At 42.6% G+C, this 20,189-nt stretch overlaps 1 protein-coding gene across 2 annotated transcripts in view; it reads right to left on the bottom strand.

Annotated features, from left to right (window-relative positions):
- ADGRA1 (adhesion G protein-coupled receptor A1) overlaps positions 1 to 20,189 on the bottom strand; it is a 1,066,191-nt gene that overhangs the window by 852,567 nt on the left and 193,435 nt on the right. Inside the window, exon 4 of one of the 2 annotated variants that reach the window (XM_088476933.1) lies at positions 12,051 to 12,122. The exons of the other annotated variant lie outside the window; for it this stretch is intronic. Within the exon in view, the coding sequence (XP_088333059.1) occupies positions 12,051 to 12,122 (72 nt within the window). The remainder of the gene's footprint in view (positions 1 to 12,050; positions 12,123 to 20,189) is intronic. 2 annotated transcript variants of the gene reach the window in all.

Genomic DNA, 20,189 nt, shown 5'->3' on the forward strand with positions numbered 1-20,189 from the left:
GGATTTGCGATAAACTACGAAATTTTCCTTGAAAAAATCGTAGGACCCCCCTAAATTTGTAAAAACATGGGGGATCACTATGGGTACCACCGTTTTAGCCTGCAAATGAAAGTCGGGAATTTAAATAGCCGCAGCAGGTGTTTTTTTCCCGACATTGAAGAAGTGTTGCAGAAGAGCACTTAGGTTATTTTTTTCGTTTTTTTAAGTGGTCCCATCAAATTTGGGGTACATGAAAATGGGTACTAGCATATTTTTATGTCCCTAAAGTAAGTTTTTAAAAATTCTGCAACAATGCACCTGCCGCTAATAGCCTATTCTAGAATACACCTGCTGCATACCTGCAGAATAGCCCTGAACCTATTTCCCTATTTTTAAACACTTTTTTCCCAGTTTTATTTTTCACCCCAATTTTTAAATTAATTTTTTGGGGTGTCCCTATTTTTTTAAAAAACTTTTTTTGACACAGTTATTTTTAAAATGTCATTCCCAGGGGTGCAGGCTATTTTTTTTAAGCCTGCACCCCTAAACCCCAAATCTGCACTTTTTTTCGCCACCTATTCAGTGGTGAAAAGTTATCCCCGTTTTTTTCAAAGACTTTTCGACAATGCGAAAAGTCTTTGAAATTGAATACAGTGTAAAACTAAAACCTGCGATAATGACGTCATAGGTGCGATATTAACGCAAAAAACGGACTTATCGCTCCATATTGAATTCCCCTATATATGTGTGGTGTGTGCTGTGTATATATATTAGGGGTGAGCGGGTTCAGATATCTGAAATCCGAACACCCCCGAGCCCCCCCGATCCGAGGCCGATCCGAGTCAGGCTCGACTTTTCCCGCCTGACTCGGATCTGAAATCGAGGCAAAACGTCATCATCCCGCCTTCCGGGTCTCGCGGGTTTTGGATCCTATATAAGGTACCCGCGTCGGCGCCATTTTCTCACTCGGCTGTGGACAGTGAAGAGGGAGGGTGGGAGTTAGGGCTGGCTGTGCTGTGTAGTGTAGTGTAGTGCAGTGTAGTGTTGTGCTGTGCTGCGCTGTGCTGCTGTTGTCCATAGGGGCTGTGTCCACTCCTCCAAAGTCCATAGGGGCTGGCTGGACTGTGTTGTGCAGTCAGTTGTCCATAGGGGCTGTGTCCACTCCAAAGTCCTGTGCAGTGTCCCAGTCCTAAAGGGGTGCTGTAGTGTTGTCCAGGGGGTGCTCTGTCCATCAGGGGTGCTCCCCCCAAGTGCAAAAAAAAAATATTTTTTCTCTGTTTGTGAATTGTGTGCACAGAAGCCGCACGTGCATCAACAAAGTAGTGCCAAGCGTGCGCCTGTGTCATAAGTAAAGGGCCGGCTGGCTTGACCATTAAAGGGTGCTGTAACCCCCAAAGTGCACTCCAAACAAAAAAATATATATTTTCTATGTTTGTGAATTGTGTGCACTGTGGCTGCACGTGCATCAACAAAGGAGCAGCGCCAAGCGTGCGCCTGTGTCCCATTAGTAAAGGGCCGGCTGGCTTGTCCGTTAAAGCGTGCTGTAAAGTACACTCCAAACAAAAAATATATATATTTTCTGTGTTTGTGAATTGTGTGCACTGTAGCCGCATGTGCATCAACAAAGTAGTGCCAAGCGTGCACCTGTGTCATAAGTAAAGGGCCGGCTGGCTTGTCCGTTAATGGGTGCTGTAACCCCCAAAGTACACTCCAAACAAAATAAAAAAATATTTTCTTTGTTTGTGAATTGTGTGCACTGTGGCTGCACGTGCATCAACAAAGGAGCAGTGCCAAGCGTGCGCCTGTGTCATAAGTAAAGGGCCGGCTGGCTTGACCATTAAAGGGTGCTGTAACCCCCAAAGTACACTCCAAACAAAAAAAATATGTATTTTCTGTGTTTGTGAATTGTGTGCACTGTGGCTGCACGTGCATCAACAAAGGAGCAGCGCCAAGCGTGCGCCTGTGTCATAAGTAAAGGGCCGGCTGGCTTGTCCTTTAAAGGGTGCTGTAACCCCCAAAGTACACTCCAAACAAAATAAAAAAAATATTTTCTGTGTTTGTGAATTGTGTGCACTGTGGCTGCACGTGCATCAACAAAGGAGCAGCACCAAGCGTGCGCCTGTGTCCCATAAGTAAAGAGCCGGCTGGCTCATTTCTTAAAGGGTGGTGTAACCCACAAAGTGCACTACTCTCCAGGAAAAATAAAAAAATATTTTCTGTGTTTGTGTGCGCCTTAGCCGCACATATATATCAAATCAATATAACATAAATGGAGGACCAAACTTTCTCCAATAAAAATAAAAAAGGGAAAGATCAAGAACCATTTCCTCCTAGTGCTGAAGCTGCTGCCACTAGTCATGACATAGACGATAACATGCCATCAACGTCGTCTGCCAAGGCCGATGCCCAATGTCATAGTAGAGGGCACATACAATCCCAAATGACAAAGTTCAGGAAAATGACCTTGAAAAAAACATTTAAATCATCTGAAGAGAAACGTAAACTTGCCAATATGCCATTTATGACACGGAGTGGCAAGGAACGGCTAATGTCTTTCCCTATGTTCATGACTAGTGGTTCAGCTTCACATGACGATGGAAGTCCTCCTCCCGCTAAAAAAATCAAACGAGTTAAGCTGGCAAAAGCACAGCGAAAAACTGTGCGATCTAAGAAGATATCACAAATCCCCAAGGAGAGTCCAAGAGTGGTGGCGGTTGCGATGCCTGACCTTCCCAGCACTGGACGGGAAGAGGTGGCTCTTTCCACCATTTGCACGCCCCCTGAAAGTGCTGAAAGGAGCACCCACAGTCCACTTGCTGATATGCAAATTGAAGATGTCACTGTTGAAGTACAACAGGATGAGGATACTGGTGTAGCTGGCGCTGAGGAGGAAGTTGGCGAGGAGGATTCTGATGGTGATGGGGATTGTTTAAATCAGGCTCCAGGGGAGACAGTTGTTGTCCGTGGGATGAAAAAGCCCATCACGGTCATGCCTGGGCAGAAGACCAAACATTCCACCTCTTTGGTCTGGCAATATTTCTATCCAAATCCGGACAACAACTGTCTTGCCATATGTACCATATGTAAAGGTGAAATAAGTAGGGGTAGGGACGTTAACCACCTAGGAACATCCTCCCTTATACGGCACCTGCAGCGCGTTCATAAAAAGTTACTGTCAAGTTCAGAAACTTTGGCTAAGACCGTAAGCAGTCCAGGGACACCTAAATCCCTTTGTCCTGTTGTATCCAATAGCCTGCAAACCACACCGTCAACTCCCTCCTCGTCAATTTCCTCCTTAGTCAGGATCGGAAGTAGTCCTGCAGGCCATGTCTCTGGCATGACTGACTCTCCTATCCGGGATTCCTCCAGAGGATCCTGCATTGCTATGCCTACTGCTGCCGCTGCTGCTGTTGCTGCTGCTGGGAGTCGTTCATCATCCCAGAGAGGAAGTAGGAACACCACTACTTTTACTAAACAATTGACCCTCCTTAGCGAGGAGGATGAAGTACGACAGCAGTCATCCTGAAGCAAAACGTATAACTGAGGCCTTGACTGCTATGTTGGTGTTAGACGTGCGTCCGGTATCCGCCATTAGTGCAGTGGGATTTAGACAATTGATGGAGGTAGTGTGTCCCCGGTTCCAAATCCCGTCTAGATTCCACTTCACTAGGCAGGCGATACCGAGACTGTACAGAAACATCAGGAAAAGTGTCCTCAGTGTCCTGAAAAATGCGGTTGTACCCAATGTCCACTTAACCACGGACATGTGGACAAGTGTAACAGGGTAGACTAAGGACTATATGACTGTGACAGCCCCCTGGGTAGATGTATCACCTTACGCAGCAACAACAGCAGCGTCACCAGTAGCAGCATCTCAGAAACACCAGCTCGTTCCAAGGCAGGCTACGCTGTGTATCACCAGTTTCAGTAAGAGGCACACCGCCGACAACCTCTTAGAGAAACTGAGGGAAATCATCTCCCAGTGGCTTACCTTACTTAGACTCTCCTGGGGATTTGTGATATCTGACAACGCCACCAATATTGTGCGGGCATTACATCTGGGCAAATTCCAGCATGTCCCATGTTTTGCTCACACAATAAACTTGGTGGTGCAGAATTTTCTGAAAAGCGACAGGGGCGTGCAGGAGACGCTTTGGGTGGCCCGAAAAATTTCTGGCCACTTTCACCATTCAGCGACTGCGTGCCGAAGACTGAAGCGCCAGAAAACACTCTTGAACCTGCCCCGCCATCACCTGAAGCAAGAGGTTGTGATGCCGTGTGGAACTCAACCCTCTACATGCTTGGATGGAGGAGCAGCAAAAGGCCATTCTAGCCTATACATCCACCTATGACATAGGCAAAGGAGGGGGTATGCACCTGACTCAAGCACAGTGGAGAATGATTTCCGTGTTGTGCAAGGTTCTCCAACCCTTCAAACTTGCCACACGTGACATCAGTTCAGACACTACCAGCTTGAGTCAGGTCATTCCCCTCATCAGGCTTTTGCAGAAGCAGCTGGAGAAAGTGAAGGAGGAGCTAAGACGGAGCGATTCCGCTCAGCATGTGGGACCTGTGGATGAAACCCTTCATTCGCTTTGCCAGGATTCCAGGGTGGTCAATCTGTTGACATCAGACCACTACATTTTGGCCACCGTGCTCGATCCTAGGTTTAAAGCCTATGTGGTGTCTCTCTGTCCGGCCGACACAAGCCTGCAGAGGTGCAAAGACCTGCTGGTGAAAACACTGTCAGCTGAAGCAGAAACTGACATGTCAACAGCTCCTTCTTCATTTTCTCCCGCAACTGGGGCTGCCAGGAAAAAACTTAGGTATCCTAAGCAACCCGCTGGCGGTGATGCAGGGCAGGCAGGACCAAGTTTGGACATCTGGTCCGGACTGAAGGACCTGGCAACAATTTCTGACATGTCTACTCTCACTGCATATGATACTGTCACCATTGACAGAATGGTGGAGGATTATATCGGTGACAGCATCCAAGTAGGCATGTCAGACAGTCCATACCTGTACTGGCAGGAAAAAGAGGCAATTTGGAGGCCCCTGTACAAACTGGCTCTATTTTACCTGAGTTGCCCCCCCTCCAGTGTGTACTCCGAAAGAGTGTTTAGTGCAGCCGGGAACCTTGTCAGCGAAAGGCGTAGGAGGCTGCTTCCACAAAATGTGGAGAAGATGATGTTCATAAAAGTGAATTATCAACTCTTCCAGGGAGACCAGCTTCCAGAACGTACAGAGGGACCTGTGGTGGTGGATTCCAGCGGGGACGAGTTAATAGTCTGTGAGGATGAGGATGTACACAACACTGAAGAGGGTGAGGAATTGGTGGATGAGGAGGATGAGGACGACATCTTGCCTCCGTAGAGCCAGTTTGTGCAGGGACAGATTAATTGCCAGCTTGTTTTGTGGGGGCCCAAACGAACCATTAATTTCAGCCACAGTCGTGTGACAGACCCTGGCGCTGAAATGATTGGTTTGTTAAAGTGTGCATGTCCTGTTTATACAACATAAGGGTGGGTGGGAGGGCCCAAGGACAATTCCATCTTGCACCTCTTTTTTTTCTTTGCATTATGTACTGTTTGGGGCCTAGTTTTTCAAACTGCCATCCTGTCTGCCACTGCAGTGCCACTCCTAGATGGGCCACATGTTTGTGCCGCCCACTCGTGTCGCTTAGCATAGCCTTTTGGACATAAAAACACTATTGTGAGGTGTGAGGTGTTCAGAATAGACTGGAAATGAGTGGAAATTAAGGTTATTGAGGTTAATAATAGCATAGGAGCAGAAAAACCAACACATTCTGTGATTTTAGCTGTTTTTATTCTTTTTTTAAAAAAAATACATATCCAAAACACAAAACCCTGAACCCAAAACACGGAAGGGTGGTTTTGGCAAAACCAATCCAGATCCAAAACATGAAGAAAGATCCAGATCCAAAACCAAAACACAAAACACGAAAAGTGGCCGGTGCACACCCCTAATGTATATGTGTGGTGTGTGTTTGTTTATTATGTTTATGTGTGGTATGTGTGTATGTATGTATATGTGGTGTCTATGTGTGTGTAGCCAATTTATATGATAGCAAGATAATTCATAGGCTATGTTACTCAGAGCATCTCAAGGTACACTTCAGTGAAAACCCAGTCATAATCAGTATATAATCTATATATATGTGCAGCTCACAAGTTAGAAGTTACTGTTACTTACAGTACCTTCTGACTTGTGAGCTTTACACTGGGGCAGGGAACTGCTCTTCAACATATGGGAAAAGACTTAACAGTCCGGATAGGTCATCATCTCCCAATAGGTGCAGCTAGTCAGCAGGCACTAAATGTTTTTGAATATTGTCATTTTAAAGGAACATTGCCATTTCAATAGAAGATAGAAATATTAATGGAAATTTCACATACATGAATTAAACACCACTAAGGAAGTTGTTACCGACAACACGCGTTGGGTGATACCTTATCATGATCCAAAGTGGGCCTAACTAGCTGTCAAGAGCTCACCCTTTCTAAGGGTGACAGCAAGTGTAATTAACATCTGTCACACAATGGTCACGATGTATATGTGTATGTACGAGAAGAAACGTTTTAATGTGTTTTTAGAATAAAACTTTATATTAAGGTTAAATAAATTGTTATTTTGAGCTTTTTGGGTGATCTCAGCTATGATGATCTCATTGTAGATCAAATAGGAGGAATTATTTTAACTCATGTCACCTTAAAAAGTCAAGACTAAGGGGGATATTCAATTAGGTGCGAAAAGTCAGTCTCTGCCGAAAAGTTTCGCCAGGCAAAAACTTTTCTCCGTATTCAATTTCATGGACTTTTTGCCAGTGCGGAAAGTCAATGCATTGGAATAGGCAAAAAAGATTTGCCTATGAAAGCTGTCGAAAAAAAGTGCAGATTTGGGGTTTTGGGGTGCAAACTTGCAGGAACCACCCTGCACCCTTGGGACAGGCCCCCAAAGGTAAACTGTGTAAAAAAAAGTAAAAAAAAACTTGAGAACACCCTATAAAAGTATTTTCATTTTGGGGCTGAAAAAAAAACAAAGTTGGGGGACAAACTTAAAAACTAGTGAAATAGACTCCAAGGGGGTCCCCAAGAATGCCCCAGGTGTTTTTAAGATTGCAGGGATTTGCGGCAGGTGGATATTTTAAGTTTTTCAATACTTCACTTTAGCAACTTTAAAATATGCTTGCACCCATTTTCATGTACCCCAAATTTGCTGGGACTACTTATTTTCAGGGGAAAAAAATGCAAAATCTATTCTTCACCACTTCTGCAAGATGCTAATTAACAGCTATTGAGATCATTTAAGTACCCCAAATACCTTCAGCAGGCCTACTCAGGGGTATCTAGAGTGATCCCCAATGTCAATGCATCTTTTGGGGGAGTCAGGCTGATTTCCCCAAACCTGACAGGACTTTTCGCTGGTTTTGAATTCACTGGGTTCCGTTTTCTCTGATTTGGAATTGAATACGGGGATAAGCGGGGATGAGCGCGATACTTTTCCGCATGGAAACCCAGCAATGTCGGCGAAAAGTCCGGCATGCGAAAAGTACAGGAATTTTTGCTTCTAATTGAATATGCCCCTAAATGTTTATTTTTAAAGAGAAAGGGGAATATACACTCCATTTCAGCTTGGCGCTCCCCAGACCACTATTTTGTAAGAGATCTTTGGTCTTTTCTGGTGAAAGACCACCTTTGGGGAAAAGAAGCCATATAAAAACTTAAAGAACTATGTTAATATTATTCACATACTCCATTACGTCCGCTGAACATTGTTCATTGGCGCAATATAAGTATTTGTATATATATATATATATATATATATATGTCTGTGTGTGCGTGTATATATATATATATATATATATATTGTGATAGAAGCACTGGAGAAGTGTGGAATGGCTTCTATATCTGTCCCAGATTCCTGTCCTACATGTTTTAAAACCCCCAGGAGAAGTCTGTTGGACTAAGCAGATTAGAAATGTCGGCTTTTGTGAAAAGCCAGAATGGGTCCTGGGAGTGTGGATGTGAGGAGAGGGAGGGCTCCATCCACAGGGCCTTTCAGCCTGCTAACAGGTCATTAGGGCTTGCACCTGGAAATGCCTGTGATAAGCTAGGTTTACTTGTGGCTGAGTGTCTCATACCTGGGAGAGCAGGTCCACAGGTTAGCTTGCTCTGAGACACTGTTTGCTACAAACCAGAAGGTACTGTGGATGTGAACTTATTTTTAGCGTTCGGGTTAGTGGGGGAATTTACTGTCTAGTTAGAGCCCAGAAGGGCTAGGGTTTATTTCATGTTTGTTTATTTGACAGTTGATGTTGCACAATGAAAACTGGTTCCGACCAGCTTGCACGAAAATCCACGACTGGAGTGCAATTTCCTGGCTGCTGTGTGTAAGGAGGTGTCCATTTACCCCAGAAGAGGGACCCCATACGCCGACCATATCACAATATATATATATAAATATACCAAAAATGTGTCGGTGCCACCTTAAGGTTTTTCAGAAGATCAAATACACAAGAACCATAGAAAATACATACTCCCTTAGTGTAAAAGGTGTCAGCTAAAACCAAACATAAAAGGACTTTTGGATGAGCCCTATTCAAAAATGTTGCAAATGTGTTAGGTGACCAGCGACTGACGTATAGTGAAAAGTGTGTGAACATAAACCAGTGAAATATACAATACACAGTGAAAACTATATAATCACAATTTATTGTTATAAATTTTAAAAGAATATATATCTCTCTCTCTAAATCCTGTGCATACAAGCACGGATGATTCAAAATAACAGGTTACCACAATGTGCAAAAGAGTGCTAATAAATATTTAAGATGACGTTATAAAATACATTTCATACTCATAAATACATCTTAAAAACAATAGGAGTATATGAATTTAAATATTTAAAAAGCCAAACAGCACAAAGAGATCAGTGGATAAAACCAAGTAAAGAGAATATTTTTAAAAATTCTTTATAAAGTATAAAAACTTTTTCTAAGAATATAAATGGGAAATTTCTGCAAAAAGTGCTTATCTGTATAGTTCATTCAGTCATGAAGGCAGCTCTCCCAACGCGTTTCATCCATGGGACTTCATCCCCTTGATGAAGTCACATGGATGAAACGCGTTGGGAGAGCTGCCTTCATGACTGAATGAACTATACAGATAAGCACTTTTTGCAGAAATTTCCCATTTATATTCTTAGAAAAAGTTTTTATACTTTATAAAGAATTTTGAAAAATATTCTCTTTACTTGGTTTTATCCACTGATCTCTTTGTGCTGTTTGGCTTTTTAAATATTTAAATTCATATACTCCTATTGTTTTTAAGATGTATTTATGAGTATGAAATGTATTTTATAACGTCATCTTAAATATTTATTAGCACTCTTTTGCACATTGTGGTAACCTGTTATTTTGAATCATCCGTGCTTGTATGCACAGGATTTAGAGAGAGAGATATATATTCTTATAAAATTTATAACAATAAATTGTGATTATATAGTTTTCACTGTGTATTGTATATTTCACTGGTTTATGTTCACACACTTTTCACTATACGTCAGTCGCTGGTCACCTAACACATTTGCAACATATATATATATATAAATATATATATATATATATATATATATACAGCTATGGCCAAAAGTTTTGAGAATGACACAAGTATTGGTTTTCATAAAGTTTGCTGCTTCAGTGTTTTTAGACCTTTTTGTCAGATGTTACTATGGTATACTGAAGTAAACTTACAAGCGTTTCATAAGTGTCAAGGATGTTTATTGACAATTACATTAAGTTTATGCAAACAGTCAATATTTGCAGTGTTGACCCTTCTATTTCAAGACCTCTGCAATTCGCCCTGGCATGCTGTCAATCAAGTTCTGGGCCACATACTGACTGATGGCTGCCCATTCTTGCCTAATCAATGCTTGGCTTGAACTTTGTCAGAATTTGTGGGTTTTTGATTGTCCACCCGCCTCTTGAGGATTGACCACAAATTCTCAATGGGATTAAGGTCTGGGAGTTTCCTGGCCATGGACTTAATATTTCGATGTTTTGTTCCCCGAGCCACTTAGTAATCACTTTTGCCTTATGGCAAGGTGCTCCATCATGCTGGAAAAGGCATTGTTCGGTACCAAACTGTTCTTGGAAGAGAAGTTGCTCTTGGAGGATGTTTTGGTACCATTATTTATGGCTGTGTTTTTAGGCAAATTTAAGTATCCCACACCCTTGGCTGAGAAGTAACCCCACACATGAATGGTCTCAGGATGGTTTACTTTTGGCATTCCACCACAGCCCCTAGCATCTTACCACAGGCCCCTGCTTCTCACTCCTGCTTATTACATAGCCCTCTACATCACAACACAGGCCTCTGCATCATACCACAACCCCCTGCTTCTCACTCCTTCTCCCTGCATCTTACCAGAGTCACCACAAACCCCCTCCTGCTGCTGCCCTGCAGCTGGCTAGGGCTCAGCCACAGGGCTGTGTTGCAAAGGACAGGAGGATCATGGATGAGAGATTTGTATTGCAGCTAACGTAAGTATTATTAGCATTATGTCCCTGGCTCGCTCCCCTCTCTAGGCTCCTGTTAAGCAGCAGGGCAAATTGCAAGCACCGATTGGCTCTCACTGTCTCAGATATCCAATCAGAGCACAGCCCTCGCCCCTGCATCACCAACAGTCAGTCACTCACAAAGTAAAACCATTTTTTCTGTGACTTGCTTCAGTAAAGTCATCACTGCTCAGCTGCCTTTTGTCACAGATAAATGATTCATACACCTAAACTCTCCTTGACCAATGCTGTATAGAACAGTGAAAACCCCATCAAAATCAGTCCAGTGGTTCAAAAGATTTGCCTGAACAAAAAGACAAACCCCTAAACTAGAGAATTTATCTACATAATAAACAGAAAGTGTCAATCTGTCTGTTTGTCCTTTATGCACGGCCAAAGTTGTGTAAAAAGCTCCAACAAATTTGACATGGTGGTGGATTAGGTTTTTGCCTAGGTTTGAACTTTGTCAGGTCACACAATCCCATAAAACCGGGACACTCTTAAATTACACAGCTTCTGGGGCTAGCTTCATATACACACACTGTCACACTCTCATCTCTACTAAAGTGGTGTGTTAAATCACTTTTCCAACAGCTGCATACATCATGTTTGCATGATAAACTTTGACATTAAACAGTGTGTATTATTAGCATTTCACTCACTGACTCATTTTGCAGCAGCCGCCCTGGGGGTCTTGGCAGAGTACCTGGCAGGCTCGTGAGCAACTTAGCACTAGATACATTAAGACTGTGGCAAAAAGCATAATCAACAATCTTTGAACCTGGCAAAGCTTAGCATATGAAGATTACAAACAGCAGGGGAGATTGATCGCAGCCACACAATGCCACTGCGGGCAGGCCCCCTTCTGTTCCGGAAATGGGACTCCAGTCCCGGCATTCCCCCCCTGATGGCAGCCCTGCTAGACATGGTCTTCAATGTTGATCTGCAGAGTGATTTCAGGGGCTGATGCAACTGCATTTGCAGTGACTGGGATCACTCAGATTCCAGATTATCAGGAATCTGCACATGCGCCTGCCCCGTACTGCGCATGTGTAGTACAGGTCTGCAATCCAGCACGCAATCCGGGACTAGACTGTCAGTGGCTGTGACACTGTAACGTAGCGCTTCACATGCAGATGCACCCGCAGTCGCGCACAAAATGTAGGCATGCCACATACCATTATAATCAGCAAAAGCTGCTTGTGCGGCCTATTCGCATTGCTATGTGAATGAGACAAATTTGAAGGGAACAAGTCACCTCAAGATAAGCTCGGCGCTACTAGTCATGCCTCGGCATGGTGCGAGTAGAAGGGTTGTTTAACACACAATGAGGCTAGATGTTTTTAGAAGAAAAAGAAGAAGAAGAAGAAGAAGAAGAAGAAGAAGAAGAAGAAGAAGAAGAAGAAGAAGAAGAAGAAGAAATAATAATATATAGTAGTGGCAGTTGTTAAGACATTGGGCATTAAGAAACAATTCACCGTATAAGTATACTCACAGTTTGTGGAGATAGTGGAGTCCTAAGAACATATCAGGTGACAGACATCCAATCCTATTATTAGACAGATCACTACAAAGAAAACAGACATTATTAATGTAGATGCGTCATATCCACATGAGTAATGAGTGCATTAGTGACTTTTAAACCCGCCTTGCTCCCTAATAGCATGTAAGTGCATCTCAATCTTTCCTCTCACTTACCCCAACCTCATACAGGTGATCACTCATCTCATCTGTATAATCTATAAAGTCATTTTTGACTACTCGTTCAGTGTATGCACATCACAGACAGACAAACCACTGCACGATTACGATGTGCCTGTCGTCTAGTGGATGTGAACCTTAATAGGCACAACTACAGGGGGCATTGCATAAGGGGCACAACTACAGGGAGAACTGCATAATGGGCACAGCTACAGAAAGCATTGAATAAGGGGCACTACTACAGGGGAAACTGCATAAGGGGCACTACTACAGGGGAGCATTGTATAAGACTAACCTCCATACTTACAAACACCACACACACTCACATACTCACCCCTGCTGCTGAAGAGCCGGCTTCCGACGCAGAAGACAGCGCTGCCGAAGGTAAGTAATTAAGGACTAATTAAGCTAATTGGAAACTTCCAATTGCTTAATTAGTCCTTGGGGGGTGGGGGGTGGTGCCGCTGGGGTGTCAGAGCAAGTCCCGGTGATTTCTGCTGAAATCATCGATTTTAGGAAAAATCACGCTTGCTCAGGAGCTGCGCAAAAAAAACCCTTTTTAAAACAAAACACGCACCTAATAGAATAGCAAAAAACCTGCACCTGCAGTAAAAACCTCGCAGGTGCGGGTTTTTAGCTTTTCTCGCAGCATATTGAATATGCCCCATAGACTCAGGTGCAGAGATCACCAGGAAAATGGAGCCTGCACCATTTATCCTGAGATTTGTGCATGGTCAGTATAGAAATTACTGGGTAAATGGTGCTAGAGTCGAGGAAGAAGGGCCTGCACTGAGACTGCGCATGATGGACCCCTTCTCTCTTAAACCGACTCTGCTTGAACAGTCTGATTTTCTGTGTTGTTTTTGCCATCTGCCCGGCCTAAGCCAAACCTGTACAGGTTGTGGGGATATAAAACAGGACACAAGGCTCAGCCATGGCCTGGTGATTGAGGTCTACTATAATCTATCTGTTCCTGCTCCTGTTTTGCTCTGTTGGATTTCCTGGACTTTGACCCCAGCTTGCATTAGACTACGATTCCGTCTCTCATACCCCTAGTTACATTTTCTGACAACGGCTCTGCTTAACCTCTAAATCTCTGACTTTTGCACTTGTAATTGGGATACAAATCCTGAAATAACATCGCTGGAGAATACTTGGTGTGGCTCCACGTGATACTGTGTACCACTGCTATGGTTATTGGAGCCATACTTGCTGTTTTTATCAAATACACCATATACAGTATTGTAATAATAGAATTAAAGAAGTTAAATTGTCTTCAAAGACTCTACAATGCAGTGTTATGATCCTGCCTCTAGACAGCAAAGACAACTTTCACCTTCTCATGATTACCAGGTAAAAGAAATGTCTAATATACCAAATATTTACGTGTAACCCTCCAAGATCCGTAACGTTCTGAAATTATTTATATCCATCACACGGAGGTGACACATATGAACTATATATGAGTGCCTGTCTCTGTCAATTACCTTTATTAACATTTTACAGTATGTTAGTTTTCTATGCTGAACTGAACAAAGGTTGCTACACTAAACTATTCTTCCTCATTTTTAGCAATGTAAATGTGATATTATTGTGCCATTTACATCATAGATGCCTGTTACTTGTAATAAGAGAGAATGTAGTTGCTCACTATGGCATAGTGAATTGCAATACCTAATGGTACATCACCACGGAAGCTTGTTACGCCTACAGTATTTCAGAAGCAAGAACAAAAATGTGTTCTACGAACAATTAAACACGAATGACTGTTCAGTCTACTGTTTAATGGCTTGAAAACATATAAACAGCTTGAACACATGTAAGCTTTGCATTTACAATAGCAATAATCTGTACAAGTGTAAAGTTATGCTTGTTGATTTTCAGATTGGTCTCTTGATAAAATGATAACCGTAGAGCCAAAAGTACTCGGCTTCAACAAACCGTATTTAGCTCGGAACTTCAGCATAAGTTTTAGAGTTTTTTTTTTTAATCATTGTTATTTTGAAACCATTGGTTGCTCATGATATATAAATATACATGCTAATGAGAAGTGTAAATGCCCATAAATGACTGGGTACTATACCAATTAATTGTCCCTGATTGCTGGATCTATGACACTCTACATCTTCATTTCAGAATTCAAAACAGTCAGTTACTGCTCCAGAGTGTACAGTAATTACTTGGGATGTGCTTTGATAGAACTCCTTGGTATCTACTTAATGTATCCTGATCTGTGATCACAACTGGCTTTACGTTTCCCTACCTCAGTAAGTTGTAGAACACGTTTTTCCTGATGTCTTCATTGGGCATCAACCTCAAGAAAAATTGTGCTCTATAAGGCAGAAAACCATACTCTAGACAGCTTGGAGAATGTGAGGCCCAATATTACACAGGCAGACAGAGCAGCTACTTACTACAAAAAATAAGTGGAACCCAAAAATAATTTTGAACCATGATTTTGTTTAGTAAATGTAAATTAAGGACCCTGATAAATACAGCGGTGACACCTGTAGCTCTTTACACCACTAAGATAAATATTCCATATACTGTACTGTGTGGTAAGAATCTAAACAGTACTCCAAGTTTCCATAAATGTACTGACCGGACAGTCAGCATGAATGATGATTTGCATGTAGGTGCGATAGGAGAAGGTGCATTAATGGAGCTCCTCGCCGATTAGCAGAATCCTTTTCTTCCCGCAAAAGGTTTAATTTCTATTAGGGGTGTGCACCGGCCACTTTTCGTGGTTTGTGTTTTGGTTTTGGTTTTGGATCTGGATCTTTCTTCGTGTTTTGGATCTGGATTGGTTTTGCCAAAACCACCCTTCCGTGTTTTGGGTTCTGGGTTTTGTGTTTTGGATCTGTATTTTTTTGAAAAAAAGCATAAAAACAGCTTAAATCACAGAATTTGTGGGTTTTTCTGCTCCTATGCAATTATTAACCTCAATAACCTTCATTTCCACTCATTTCCAGTCTATTCTGAACACCTCACACCTCACAATATTGTTTTTATGGCCAAAAGATTGCACCAAGGTAGCTGGATGACTATGCTAAGCGACACGAGTGGGCGGCACAAACACGTGGCCCATCTAGGAGTGACACTGCAGTGGCAGACAGGATGGCAGTTTGAAAACTAGGCCCCAAACAGTACATACTGCAAAGAAAAAAAAGAGGTGCAAGATGGAATTGTCCTTGGGCCCTCCCACCCACCCTTATGTTGTATAAATAGGACATGCACACTTTAACAAACCAATCATTTCAGCGCCAGGGTCTGCCACATGACTGTGGCTGAAATGATTGGTTCGTTTGGGCCCCCACAAAACAAGCTGGCAATTAATGTGTCCCTGCACAAACTGGCTCTACGGAGGCAAGATGTCGTCCTCATCCTCCTCATCCACCGATTCCTTGGATAAAACAGGAAAAAGGGATTTAGGTGTCCCTGGACTGCTTACGGTCTTAGCCAAAGTTTCTGAACTTGACAGTAACTTTTTATGAACGCGCTGCAGGTGCCGTATAAGGGAGGATGTTCCTAGGTGGTTAACGTCCCTACCCCTACTTATTTCACCTTTACATATGGTACATATGGCAAGACAGTTGTTGTCCGGATTTGGATAGAAATATTGCCAGACCAAAGAGGTGGAATGTTTGGTCTTCTGCCCAGGCATGACCGTGATGGGCTTTTTCATCCCACGGACAACAACTGTCTCCCCCGGAGCCTGATTTAAACAAACCACATCACCATCAGAATCCTCCTCGCCAACTTCCTCCTCAGTGCCAGCTACACCAGTATCCTCATCCTGTTGTACTTCAACAGTGACATCTTCAATTTGCATATCAGCAAGTGGACTGTGGGTGCTCCTTTCAGCACTTGCAGGGGGCGTGCAAATGGTGGAAAGAGCCACCTCTTCCCGTCCAGTGCTGGGAAGGTCAGGCATCGCAACCGCCACCACACTTGGACTCTCCTTGGGGATTTGTGATATCTTCTTAGACGCACAGTTCTTCGCTGTGCTTTTGCCAGCTTAACTCGTTTGATTTTTTTAGCGGGAGGTGGGTTCCATCGTCATGTGAAGCTGAACCACTAGTCATGAACATAGGGAAAGACCTTAGCCGTTCCTTGCCACTCCGTGTCGTAAATGGCATATTGGCAAGTTTACGTTTTTCTTCAGATGATTTAAATGTATTTTCAAGGTAATTTTCCTGAACTTTGTCATTTGGGATTGTATGTGCCCTCTACTATGACATTGGGCATCGGCCTTGGCAGACGACTTTGATGGCATGTTATCGTCTATGTCATGACTAGTGGCAGCAGCTTCAGCACTAGGAGGAAGTTGTTCTTGATCTTACCCTAATTTATTTTTATCGGAGAAAGTTTGGTCCTCCATTTATGTTATATTGATATATACATGCGGCTAAGGCGCACACAAACACAGAATTATTTTTTTATTTTTGCTGGAGAGTAGTGCACTTTGTGGGTTACACCACCCAGCCGGCTCTTTACTTATGGGACACAGGCGCACGCTTGGTGCTGCTCCTTTGTTGATGCACGTGCGGCTACTGCGCACACAATTCACAAACACAGAAAATATTTTTTTATTTGGTTTGGAGTGTACTTTGGGGGTTACAGCACCCTTTAACGGTCAAGCCAGCCGGCCCTTTACTTACGACACAGGCGCACGCTTGGCATTACTTTGTTGATGCACGTGCGGCTACTGCGCACACAATTCACAAACACAGAAAATATATTTTTATTTGGTTTGGAGTGTACTTTGGGGGTTACAGCACCCTTTAACAGTCAAGCCAGCCGGCCCTTTTTTTATGACACAGGCGCACGCTTGGCACTACTTTGTTAATGCATGTGCAGCTACTGCGCACACAATTCACAAACACAGAATTTTTTTATTTTTTTTTAGCACTTGGGGGAGCACCCCTGATGGACAGAGCACCCCCTGGACAACACTACAGCACCCCTTTAGGACTGGGACACTGCACAGGACTTTGGAGTGGACACAGCCCCTATGGACAACTGACTGCACAACACAGTCCAGCCAGCCCCTATGGACTTTGAAGTAGTGGACACAGCCCCTATGGACAACAGCAGCACAGCACAACACAGCCAGCCCCTATGGACTTTGAAGTAGTGGACACAGCCCCTATGGACAACAGCAGCACAGCGCAGCGCAGCACAGCACAGCACAGCACAGCACAACACTACTCTGCACTACACTACACTACACTATACTACACAGCCCAGCCAGCCCTAACTCCCACCCTCCCTCTTCACTGTCCACAGCCGAGTGAGAAAATGGCGCCGACGCGGGTACCTTATATAGGATCCAAAACCCGCGAGACCCGGAAGGCGGGATGATGACGTTTTGCCTCGATTTCAGATCCGAGTCAGGCGGGAAAAGTCGAGCCTGACTCGGATCGGCCTCGAATCGGGGCGGCACGGGGGGGTTCGGATTTCAGAAATCCGAACCCGCTCACCCCTAATTTCTATACATCTTTGTACAGTAAGTGACGGAGATCTGATCAGATATGTGATACGTGTTTGCACGGTCTCTGTGCTATCCAGGTCCTCAGAATGGGAAAGGTGCCTTTCTACCAATGTAATGAGAACACTTAACGGTGCCACAGTCACACGTGTAATAAAGAGAGTCTGATATCCGCGTAGTCTCCTGATTAACCTAAACATGAGGCTAAACCAAATTGTATTTTATGTGTAAAATTACATGATTTTTTATTACTCTGATCATCATAATCATCATCAATGTTTTAGTTTTTTTTTTTTTTTTTAAAGATCTGTTTATTTTGGATTTTCAAAAATCAAGTGGCAGAAAAAATAGAAAATGTTACAGGCAGATATCAATAACAGTAAATCACAATGTAACATGGAAAAAGCAAACTGGTGTGTAGATTCAGCCGCTAAACATACAATAGGGAGGTAGAAATATAGTACCAGTTCGAATAATAATTGTCTAACACTACAAAAATAGCCCATAGACAATATTATAATATCCAAAGAAAAGTAAAACAATACATATGGATATCTGGATCAAAATACAAAGATGACAGCAAAAAATACAAATATTAAAAAAAAGGGGGGTGTGGAGGAAGAAAGAAAGGTAGCATTGCAGTAGAATCAATGAAGAGAGAATATGTGGTCAATATCAGGGTGATGTACAGCGCATGTCCCCTGAGCATACATACTATATATAGGAACATCCAGGTTTACAATTGATCAATAGGAAATACAATCCATAAAAATTTCTGTATCAAGATAACTGTCTGTGTAAATACCATGAGGTAATCTCAAACACCTTCAAAATCTGAGTTTGTGTAGGGGAGTCGAGTGATTCAATATGTGCGCCCCTTTTTTATAAAGGGATGTAACCCCTGCTTCCAGCACAGGGAAAACTGCTTGTCTATCATAATAGACTTAACTGTTCCCAAAAAGGGAGGGGAAGGTGAGGAAATTAGCACATAATAAGGCCAATGTACCGTATCACTATAAAGTGTTAGGTGAAAAATAAAGTCAATAAAGATCATTACCTTACCCCAGAACTTTGCGATCGTAGGGCATGTCCAGAAATTATGAAAAAACATAGCATACATTTAAGCATACATAGCTTACATACATACATACATAGCGCCTACATTTTAAGCAAGCGCCCATCTCCCCATGCACCATAAAGCTCCTGCGAGCCCGTGAGATATATGCTCTATTAATAGTTTTGATGTGCACCTCTTGTAGCCAGGAGCATCGCAAAAATTTAAGAGTAGCATCATAAGTATGCAACAAGCAGTCCATGGAAGTGACAGTAGTCAAGTCTCTGCTCCATCAAAAAAATGTATGTTTCCATACCTTGTCATGCAAACTCCCCACCAGATCTGTAGTAAGATACTTAAGGCCTGATTCAGAGCTGCTCGCGAGCGCACAGTGCTCGCAAGCGGCTCGATGTTTGGCCACTGCGCATGAGCCACGTCCGGCGTGCGCATGCGTGAGACCCGCAGAGCGACTGAACTTCAGTCGCTACGGGGCTCGCTACAAGACGGGGCGGCTGTCGATGGTGAGTGACAGCTCCCTCGTGATACAAAAGAAATGTTTTTAATAATTGACATAAAAATATTCTCTCGCAGTATATGAGTCCAAATGATCTAATGTCTCCAGAAATACACACAACAAAACAGGTGTCATTCATAAATGGTGTATATACATTATAAATGTATATACACCATTTATGAATGACACCTGGTTTTTGTATACATATGTATCTATGCTAACTACGACCGAGGGTGAATTATTATGATATGTTTACTGTTAGATATCACCAGTGAATATTCATCATTTATTCGTACATTTTTTTTGCCTGTATTCATTGTGTCTGATCCTGTTATACACTATCCATTAGGAGTTATAAATAATAATTTTTGTATTACAAAAAGCATAGTCACCACATTATGTATGTTAATCCTTAATTTAGATAGGATATTTTTTGTATGGTAGTATTTACTAGAATTTTTCATAGTAATGCACATTAATCCCCATTTTTTTACTGGAATATGAATAAAAATTACTTTTTAATATCAATAATTTTTCTAGCTAGTTAGCTCTGTGAAGTCCTCTAAGTTTAGGAACAAATCTCAGTACTTTCCCACTCAGCAATAAAGCAGTGCAATAGATATTTTTTATTATACCACCTTAGAAAGCTTTCACAAAAATTATGCGACAATAAAATATCCCCTCACCAGTTCAATCTAGATAACAGAGAAAGATTAGCACTTAAATGCCTCTCCAATGATCCCCTTATTATGATAATACCAGCACATAAGGGGGGAGGAGTTGTAGTGCAAGATACCTCAGTCTATGTTCAAGAGGCCCAAAGACAACTATCGGATACCCAATTTTATAAAATTCTTGATAGAAATCCCACCTC

This window comes from Taudactylus pleione, unplaced genomic scaffold (assembly GCF_031769625.1).
Source record: "Taudactylus pleione unplaced genomic scaffold, aTauple2 ptg000198l, whole genome shotgun sequence".
NCBI lineage: Eukaryota > Metazoa > Chordata > Amphibia > Anura > Myobatrachidae > Taudactylus > Taudactylus pleione.